Source organism: Poecile atricapillus, chromosome Z, assembly GCF_030490865.1.
Source record: "Poecile atricapillus isolate bPoeAtr1 chromosome Z, bPoeAtr1.hap1, whole genome shotgun sequence".
NCBI classification, from domain to species: Eukaryota; Metazoa; Chordata; class Aves; order Passeriformes; family Paridae; genus Poecile; species Poecile atricapillus.
Genome location: NC_081289.1, coordinates 120,034,534 through 120,045,166, shown reverse-complemented (window position 1 = coordinate 120,045,166; position 10,633 = coordinate 120,034,534). Strand labels below are relative to the sequence as shown.

At 41.4% G+C, this 10,633-nt stretch overlaps 1 protein-coding gene and 1 long non-coding RNA gene across 2 annotated transcripts in view; one reads left to right on the top strand and one right to left on the bottom strand.

Moving 5' to 3' along the window:
• Window positions 1-4,459: 4,459 nt before the first annotated feature.
• The window catches only part of MAP1B (microtubule associated protein 1B), a 70,595-nt gene continuing 64,421 nt past the window's right edge, over window positions 4,460-10,633 (bottom strand). Inside the window, exon 7 of the mRNA XM_058864835.1 lies at window positions 4,460-9,064. Coding sequence (XP_058720818.1) covers window positions 8,909-9,064 — 156 coding nt within the window. The 3' untranslated portion in view covers window positions 4,460-8,908. The remainder of the gene's footprint in view (window positions 9,065-10,633) is intronic.
• LOC131592915 (uncharacterized) lies at window positions 9,058-10,609 on the top strand. Its single transcript, XR_009280728.1, has 2 exons — window positions 9,058-9,734; window positions 9,823-10,609. It is a non-coding gene; the product is annotated as an uncharacterized LOC131592915 (long non-coding RNA).

Genomic DNA, 10,633 nt, shown 5'->3' with positions numbered 1-10,633 from the left:
AGGCAAGCAAATATGTAACTTTCTCCCTGGAGTGTTACTGGCAGAACAGTTCCAGCAAAGCACTGAAGGTCATTATCCATTATTCACAAGAAAATTACATATTTATACCCTTGCAGCTCAAATAAATGTTGCCAGAAGCCTTGCACAGATGGGCCCTATTTATGGTAACACCTGACCTTGCCAAGATAAGGTTACAGGATACTTTCAGACCTGGTCATATGCTGTGTCCTACACAGAGTGCTGCTGTCAAGCACCTGTTTCCTCTCGAAGCAGCCTGTCCCAGCTGCTTGTCTGCCCATCCCAAGGTTCTCTGGTCACCCTTAAACTGTACAACTAGGACGATGATGCTTGACACTTTGGGTGAAGGTTGGCTGGTACAAAGGGATTTCTGACCTGAAAAGTCATCACTGCTCAGGTGTGGTCCACTAAACAGCATCCACTGCATCCACTAAACATTATCCACCACCATTTGCTGAGGTTCCTGGGTCAGTTTATGCACAAACTACAATTCAGCTCTGCAAAGTAGATGTGAATATTTGAGCACATCTTTGGAGAGTGAAGTTAAATTTACCTTTCCAGAAATTTAGTGATGGGAACTGTTGAGATAAGGAAAAGGCTTTTCAACTGTAGAAGAGAAGCTACTGCTATACTACTGACAACCTGAACTTGGGACAGTGACTCTTTCAAAATAAAACAGTGAAGAATGAAGTATAGGTCAGAAATTACTGACAAAACAATTCAAAAGTAATTTTAGATGCTAAACATGGCAGAAAACTGTGCCACCTACTCTAGATCAGCGTCCCTACGGAAATCAAAGTTGTCACTGAACTCAGCTAGCAATTGCACAGTACTGAGTCTTACTACTCTTAAACTCTACCCATTCCAAATTGCCCCAGAATCAGAATTAGAATTAGAATTAGAGCCCCAATGACAAGCACAGGACAAAATTAATCTTCCAGTATATCTTGCTTATTGCAAATTTTGACAATTCCTCCCTTCAAGTGATTTGGGCAAAGAGATTTTCAAGCCTGTTCTGATCCTTACACAGGGTAATTGTTGGTATAATTTCAGTTTTGGAATCTGTAAACTCTGTCTAGGTATACTGACTTGCACTCTCAAGGAGCGTTCATATTAAGTATTTAGTTAGCTCAGTGGTTCAGTTTACCTGTTCAGCTGTTAAGAAAGTAACACAGGTGAACTGTAAAGTAACATATGAACAAGTAAAATAACATGAGGTTTGTAAAAGCTCAATCAGAATTACTTTCTGGACCTTAAGAGGTACAGAGGATGCAACTCTTGTGCATATAGGCATTGTTGTGTATGTTTAGCTTGCTTTGTATTAGGGCATGATTTCCAGATATTTCAGTTATCTTTTCGGCGTGACTCACAAGCACAGGTAATGGACCAATCTGCAGTATTTTGTGTAAATTGTGCTATGCAGTTGTTTTGGCAGTGAAGCTGGCATCAGATGTTCATCAACCTCCACCTTGCCAGCAATTCATACTGGGGCTGGTAATGCTAGAATTGTTGAGGTGCAAAGAAGCAGCTACATAGGTGGTAAGGATCCGTGAGGACCAGCAAAAAATTCTTGTGCAGACTATAGTGCCTGCTGATCTAGTTCTTTAGTTTTCCTCTGGATTTCATACCTAGTGGAAATAATGCTAAACATATAAAATACAACAGTCAAAAACCAGCAAATCTTTGGTTACTGTGAGGGCAGTCAGCATTATGCAGCCTCTGGTAGCTTTTGGGCTGAATCTGAATCACAGAATCACCGAACTAATTAGACTGGAAAAGATTTGAGAAATAGGCTTTAAGATTAGCAAGTCCAGCAATGACCTAACACTACATTGTCCACTAGACTATGCCACTATGTGCCACAGCCGGTCTTTTTTTAAACACCTCCAGGGACAGTGACTATGCCACCTCCCTGGGCATTCCAATGCCCAATACCCTTTCTGTGAAGAAATGCCTTTTAATGTCCAACCTGAACCTCCCCTGATGCAGTTTAGGACTCTGTCCTCTTGCCCTGTCACTGGCTGCCGAGGAAAAGAGCCCAACCCCCAGGTGTGGCTGCACCCTCCTTTAAGGCAGTTGTAGAGAAGGATCAGGTCACCCCTGAGCCTCCTTTTCTCCAGGCTAAACAATTCCAGCTCCCTCGGCTGCTCCTCATAGGGCTTGAGCTCCAGACACTTCCCCAGCACTGCTGCCCTTCTCTGGACACGCTCCAGCACCTCTTTCCTTCCTAAACTGAGGGGCCCAGAAATGACAGGATTTGAGGTGCAGCCTCCGCAGTGCTGAGTACAGGGGACAATCCCTGCCTTGCTCCTGCTGGCCACACTATTGCTGGCACAGGCCAGGATGCCATTGGCCTCCTTGGCCACCTGGGCACTGCTGGCTCATGTTCAGCTGCTGTCACCAGCACTCCCAGGCCCCTTTCTTCCTGTCCACTGTCCATCTGTCCCCAGCCTGGAGCTCTGCCTGGGGTTGTTTTGGCCAAAGTGCAGGACCCAAAACTTGGCTTGTTGGACCTCACATTGTTGGCTTCTGCCCATCAATCCAGTCTGTCCAGGTCCTTCTGCAGAGCCCTCCTACCCTCCAACTGATTGACACTCACTGCCAGCTTGGTACCATGTGCAAATTTGATCGTGGTACACTTGATCCGCTCATCAAGATCATCAGTAAAAATTTTAAACAGAACTGGGCCCAACGCTGATCCCTGTGAGACATCACTAAAGCACAACTGGATGCAGCACCATTCACAACCACTCTCTGGGCCTGGCATCCAGCTAGTTCTTAGCAAAGGGTGCACCTGTCCAAGCTGCAGGCTGCCAGCTTTTCCAGTAGTATGCTATGGGAGATGGTGTCAGAGAAGGCACACACAGCACAACAGAGGATGGTACATGCTACTGTGGACTAGTCACATCTGTGGAAGATGAATAGCAACTACAACAGCAGGCAGTGGTCAAAAACAGCTTGCTGAATGAAGGACATGGGCAATACTTTTAGAAAGTGAATGCTTCCAGAGATGCTTTAGAAAGCCAGGGAGTTCTGTTGTAATGTTGGGCACAAAAGCTGGGTCTCTGGCATGTCAATGTAGCTTTTATTCAGAGACCCATCAACACCACTTTTTTGCTGCATCCTGGGAACAATGAAAAGCTAAAATTTCCTCCCATCCACTAAAAAACACTAGAACACTAAAAATCAAGAATGAACAGTCTACCAGTTTAGGGTGCCACAAGACAGATCCCCCATGACTTACAGACTGAAAAGATAAGGGGAACCATCATGCTCCCCTCAAATCTGAAATATCTCATAAGCTGTTAAATTTGTTAAGCTGTGTTGAATTTGTTCATCTCTGTTGAAGAAAGGAGCTTTCATGTGGCATCTAGAGGTAAACAAGCCAAACACTACACACCAGGCTGACCTGGCACCTGTTACACCTATGCAAATACAGAATTTAGCTAGGCGTCAGCAAGCAAATGACTGGGATTGAAGCTTGACCTGGTCTCCTTTGCACAATCATTTTAATATATTTTACATAGCATCAGTTACTCTGCCACAACAGCTTAGAAAATGTTGATGTACACATTTGCAGAACTATACTTAGGATATAAGATTTGCAGCACTTCCCTCATCTAGTCATCTTTTTTCTCTATTTCACCATGCTCAGCCCAATTGAAGCCAAGTGCAGCATTTCTTGTTGTCATAAGAAGCTACACTTTATAGATGGAATTTGTAGATGAATAATGGCCTGCAAAAGAAGATGGCTGTCTGAGGATGAAGGAAATCCCACAGGACCTCTGCTTCTCCTTGTATTTTGCTGCCCCAGCTTTTACCTGCTTTCATGCTGTCACCATTGACTGCTGTACCTCAGTACAGCAGGCATTGCAGAAGCAAGCAATTACGAAGGCAGAAAGCCTGATCTTAGAGCATCCCTCAACAGCAGTAGAGGCATTCTAACGTTCATAGAGTAAAAAACTGAAGTGAGAGCTCAGCTTCCCCAAATGTTCTGTCCCCTCTAACCAAGATGAATGGGCAGTGATGGTCAGGAAGCGTCTGTGACTACTGCAGACAAGCTGCACATTCTTGTGGAACTGCTACAACTTTGGAAAAGACCTCAGGGTAGGCTCAGTTTGATGTAACTTTATTTGACATCATCTGACTGTGTACTTACTGAAAATTAGGTGTTTTCTCATTCTGCTGAGGACTACAGAAATGAGAACAACAAAGAGAAGCCATGTCATGGTATATCATGGTAATGCTTTACACCACAAGATAAAAGCATCCTTCCACATTTATTTTCCAGTTTCTGAGGAGTGACTGGGGTTTGTCTGGCATTCAAATAATCACTTATCTTCAGAAAAAAACCCCCCATATACTAGGTAATCATGACTAAGAGAAAGGGAGAACTTAAAAATACATACATACACAAAGACAAGAAACATGTCAACACCACTTTACCACTTTTGTATTTTATTGTGGAATTGAGTTTGATTCCTTTACATCAAATATCCTCAATGGAAGAGGGGATATTGCACACAAATATCATAAAAGCACTACATATTACTTTCACTGGAAACTAATTTTCTACATTAGATATGACTGGATAGAATAGAAGTGATGCAGGATTATAAGACATAATACCATACACAGCTGCAGACTGACACAAACACCATTCAGAACAAGAGAGAGGAGGTGTGTGAGGTGCTTCTCAGCCAGCCACAAGACTTTCTTTCCATAGTTTGGAAGATAATGGCTGCATGCAAATGCGTGAAAGCATATTTCAGATTTCGTCTTTTACATTGAGATTACAGCCCAGTCTTGAAGAGGTAGCTCCTTGCCATCTGGAGCTCTTAGTTAGCCTAGTAGAGAGAAGCTGCTTTTTAAATTTTTTTCTTTCTATATTTAATGCCATTGATTTATTTAGTTACTCGTAGGTTTTTTTGGTTTTTTTTGTAAAGTCACAACAAACAAGAGTTTTTTCTTTTTTTTTTTAATAGCAAACATTTTTAACCCAGGTGAATAATATAATTGCATTCTAAGAAATGCTTACCCCTAGTTAATTTTAGTGTTTTGTTCAATTATTAAGTGAAAAGATGAAAGCTTTTCTTTCAAGTGTAAACATTATATTTTTTTGATATTATTTTAGCAAATCCAGATCAAGAAAATTATTATTTCTCTCAAAAACATCATTACTGAGCAAGAACCTCTGGCGACAGATGAACAAAGAGAAGCGCATGACAGAGATGTTCCAAATGCACAGTGAGTGCTCTTTGGAGCTCATTTGCTTGTGTTGGGAGGGATTGAAAAGTCAATTAACAAATTTATTAAATCTTAGTAAAAGAGTACCAGAACTCTCCTAAAATGCATAAGCTATCATAGACAATTAAAAAAACCCCAACATTCATATACACAGTTATCTCCATTCACCACAGTATGTAAAATAAGTAAAAAAAAAATCAAAAGTGATTTCTATGAAAGATGGGGTGAAAATAGAGGTCAATGAGTCAGGCCCACCACAGGACTTTGAAAAGGCATGCAAGAGAGGCCCTGTCCAAGTTCAAGAGTGGGATGGGATCCCCAAAGTTAATTCTTCATTGAATTATATGAAGCATTATATTAATAGCATAAAGATCATGACTGGGAATGCTGTTATGGGTAATACCATCATTGAAATGGAGTGTTCTTTGCACTCAAGATATTGAATCTTTACAATTAGAGTAATCAATAACAAACCATGCTCCTAGAAATCTATGCTGATCAACAGCACTCATCGTTAATGTACACAGTACATTTTGATGACTGTTACACTAAACTAGTTGTGTAGTACTAGGATTAGCACAGGTAGATTAGTTCCACAGGCAGGAAAGTCATTAAGGGCAAGAGGAGCCAATGGAGGAGCTCATTGCTGTGTTCAATCTAGGTGCCATTGCCATTTGGAAGGGAGCGGATGGAAGGCATTACAATACCTCAGAATAGCCAGACTAGGGTTTTAATAGTCTTGTAGCAGCAAATAAAGCAAATGTACATGTTAAGGTTAACTGTAACTGTCTAATTATCATTATTATTTCAGAAGTAAAACAAATGCTTCAGCCATCATTAACTTGCTTGGGCATATTTAAGGCTTGATTCCAATTTAATTTACAGTAGGATCAGATGACTGTAACTTCCCTGACAGTAGTGAAATTGCTCCTGATTCACAGGAGTAAGTGGCACAAGTGAGATTAGTCACAAGACCACTGCTGTACTTAAAACAACTTTCTACCAAAGCAGAGATACAAACCATTTCAGGTGTTGTCAGAAAATCAGAAAATCTGTTCCCACCCACTCAAAAGGTTTGAATTCTGACCTATATAATAAAGTGGACAAATCAGAAAGAACTGTAGAAATAGTACAACTATTCTGCCAAAATTTTTGCCCATATCTTTGTAGATTATGTATTACAAAAGCATTTTTAAGTGAATGACATGAGCCCAGCAAACATGCTTGTTTTCACAATACATTTCCATCTGCCTTTTGTGCCATAGTCACTCTGAGTTATTCTTAACTACTTAAAAGGTATAGCAATAAATAAAACAGCATTGCTAGAGAAACCTAAAAAAAGAGAAGACATTAAAAATAAATCAAAACCCCAACCACTGACAAACAGTAATTCACAGCATTAAATGGGCATGAGAAACCCACATTTACAATACCCTAAACCAGTATTAAAAAACCCTCATAAAAATTAGGAGTGCAAACATACACCTATTAAACAAAAATATCCTAACAATGTAAAATTGAAATAAATTATAAGTAGAGAAAAAATGAGGTCATAGTTCACTACATTGTAAAACTTAATACCAGCCATAATAGTGAGTCATACAACCAGCACATAACTCTGTGCTGGAGGCCTTTACACCTTCTTAAATTCAGATTTGCAGACCTTCTGCAATGCAACGAGATTTTTTAAGTTGGGGTAAAACTTCTGAGACTAAAAAATCGAAACTGTCTTAAATCACAGAGCAGTGGTACTGTTCTTCAGCAAGCACTCTAGAGAAAGAAAAGGAGGGAGACATGAAGAAGGAAGAAAAAAAAAAGAATAGTAATGGAAGAGGTAAGGAAAGGAAGAGGAAAGGAAGTGAAAGAGTAAAAAAAGAGGAAATGAGAGGAGAGAGGAGTAAAGGAAAGAGAAGGAAAGGAGAAAAGGAAAGGATAGAGGAAAGAGGAAAGGAAAGGGGAAGAGAAGGGAAAGAAAGGGAAGGAAAAGGGAAGAGAAGGGACTTATTTTAGCTTATTGCTTGTTCTATCCTTTTTCAAGATCTTGTGAGGGTTGAGAATGTAGGTTACAACCTTTTAAGTATTGGGCAGTCAGCTTCTCAAATTCCATTCTCTGTCATCATCAACAGAGTAATTTTACGAGGGTATCCTTCCATACCCACTCTCCCCAAGAAGATATTGAGAGTTGACTGTTTTCAATAAATTTTACCTCAATATCCATTCTCACTAGAATCTTAAGCAACACTACTCATTTATCTTACAAAACTACTAAAAGAATACCTTCACCTGAAAAACTTTTCTTTGCATTTACCTGTAAATGAAAATGTTTGTTACAAGTCATGTATTAAAAGTTCATGCAGCACTAAAAAGAAAGGCTTCTGTACATTTGTTCCCATGTTCTCTCTTAAATTAAACAAATAAAATCAGGTAAGACAAAGGAAGATTGAATACTGTACAGGTTCACAGGTAACCTTTTCCATCATTCTGAATGTTTCACTTAGTTTTGTAACTCTGACACTGGACACCACTTCAATCTTGCTTCCACAGTACGAAAGGAGCCTTCAAAACAAAGCTCATCTTGCCTTGTTGAGCTGTCCAGGTGCATCAATGAAGTGTTCACATAACTAATATATGTAACTCATAGCACCAAACCATTTGACCAGTCAGATAAGTTCCTAATACCACACATGCACACTCACGCTTCTTTACTGGTGTAACTATGATCCTACACAGATGTTTTATAAATTTGCTGTCTCAGCATTAAAAAATAAGTGCATCAAGTTTCTTTGTACATTCAAGTCACTTTCTAAGGCAAATTGTCTACTGTATGTACTCCCAACCGCTTTGGTATTTTGCTTCAGTTAATCGACAGTGGACATGGGTGTTCAAGCATGTGGACTGGTCAGTTCTGGCTGGGGTGAGTGGGTTTTTGCTGGAAGCATGCCTTAGACCAACAATTCTGCATGTTGTAAGAAAGGTTTTAGACTTCTGGATGGGGTGCAGACTACATGCATATTTGGCCTATGATTGTTACGGTGTGTCAGTATGCAGAGTTCAAATTAAAGTGGAAAGCTGCTGATGAGTGATTAGGTCATACATCCCTTCCTAGCCATGTTCTCTTTTCTTTTTATTTTTGAGCTAACTTAATTCTTTAAAAAAAGGATCCCCATAGTGATAGCTCATATTGATAAAAATTTAAAACTTTCTTCTCATGTGAGAACATAAGCAGACTGTAGTAAGCGATACATCTATTGCCATGAGACTAATGCAGACCTAATACTACTAATATACTACTTTCTCCTCCTACCCCTCTCTTTCTCTCTTTGTGTTTCTTTAGAGGGCAAATGCCTCTACCTGGCAAAAGTCAGTTGGGGTTGCTAGTGCATGGTTTCAAAATGTTCAGTGGAGATGCGACTGGATCTGTATTTTCGCAGTAATTTGTACTCTACTACGGGAAGACTTATTTCCCTTAGCAACCAACAAGGACTGAAAAATATTAGTGACTTGCATCATGTGACACAGTATAGCATTTGGCAGATATATAGTTCAGCAGTTGAAATAGATGAGTCGAATTTTCAGAGAAGGTGTTTTCAAACTGAAGAATTTCTGGAAACGAAGTTTAATTGTGTGATGCACGGTCTTGTTCTTACAGTTCAATCTTGCATGCAGGAAAAGATTCATCTTGCATAACAACAGTGCTGCTGCTTGCCAAAACCATGATGTTGAGATCCTGCTGTTTCTCATGGGTCTCTTGATACCATTCCCTCATCACTTCCGAGTCATGGGTTGGGATTAAAGTCACCTGCAACACAAAATAAAAGTTGTGTTGAATGGACCACAGAAACCGTTGATATGCAAAATGTCTTCTCAAGAAGCCCCAGCCAACAAGTATGTTTTGGAAAGAGTGGATTTTTATGCAATAAACACTTGGAATAAATGGATGGATAAAAGGAAATCAACACATAGATAAGGTAGAATGACTGCAAATAAGTAGTTTATCAAAATAAAATGTTGGTTTTGTAAGGTGCTGAGATACAGCTTTCAAGAGAAGTATCAGGCTGTAATCTGCACTGATTATAGACAAATATTTTGTTTACTAATTCATCTTAACGGACAGGCACATAAAATTTCCAAAAGCATGCAATTACTCTGTGAAGTGTGAAACATTTCTTCCCTACTTAAAACTGCAACAATACCAAACTCAGATCACATATGTGGTGTAGTAAAATTATGAAACAACTAACTGGCCCTTTAAACCAGTTCTCAACTGTTTTAAAAACCAGGTCTGAAGGGCCAGAGATTTGGGAGCAGCTGAGTGCTTCACTCATCATCAGTAGTTTCATCAGTGCCCAGCCTGGGGGCCTGCTGGGGTTTAGGATTCTTCTGATGGGAATTTTCTCTCATGTGTGTTGCTACACCTAACATCCAGATACTTACAAGAGGTAAAGAAGTTGCGACACCTCAGGGGAGGAGTGCAGCTAGTTACTCTCTCTTTTTACCTGGGGCATTCTTTGGGAAGGGCAGAGATATGGGGAGACTTGGTCTGGGGAACAGGTTTAGGTGCAGGTCCTAGCTTTCTCCTCCCTCTCATCATTTGGATGGGAGAGAGGCTGGAGTCGCTGTGGGAGGAGTTCACCACCACTACAGGGTTGTTTTCTGCTGCCTTCTACCATGAGTGGAGCTCTGTTTGTAAGAGTGGCCATTGCACTGGGGCCTTATTAACACCCTGCCTCACCAGACAGGGACCTTTCACCATCTGCTGGGGTGCCTCAGGGGACACCCCGGGATCTCTGAGCCCCTTCTCCCTCCAAGGGAGTCTCTCTCTGCCGCGTTAGTGAGCTGCCACAGCACAGCCTGCTGTGTTCCTTCCCTTCTGCTTCAGTTTTTTCTGCTACAGGGTAGCTCCGCACCCCCTGCCTGCCTGCCTGGAGCTTCTGATACATTTTGTTACCACCTCAGGATTTTGCTCATTCCTGCAGTCTCTGGTGCTGCTCCTCAGAGTCCTGCAGGGGCACTGGGCTCGGCTGTCGCAGGGGTTTGTGAAGCGAAGCCTCTCTCCTGTCCCTTCCCGCCTGGGCCGAGCCGCCATCACCGCGTGTGGCCCCGGCCCGCGCCACAGCGCCCCCTGCCGGCCTGGCGGAATCCCCGCTCCGTCCCGCCCCTTCCGGCGGGAGCAGCAGCGCCCCCTGCTGGCCGTGACCCACAGGGAAATTGCTTAAAGGGCAGGGAAGACGCTGCTAATTGGGTTTTCTGGGGTTATCTTCTTTTGTTTGTTATTGCTGCCATGGCTGTTGTTTGTTTGCCTTGTTATACATACTAATAAAGAACTGTTATTCCTTTTCCCATATCTTTGCCTGAAAGCCCCTTAATT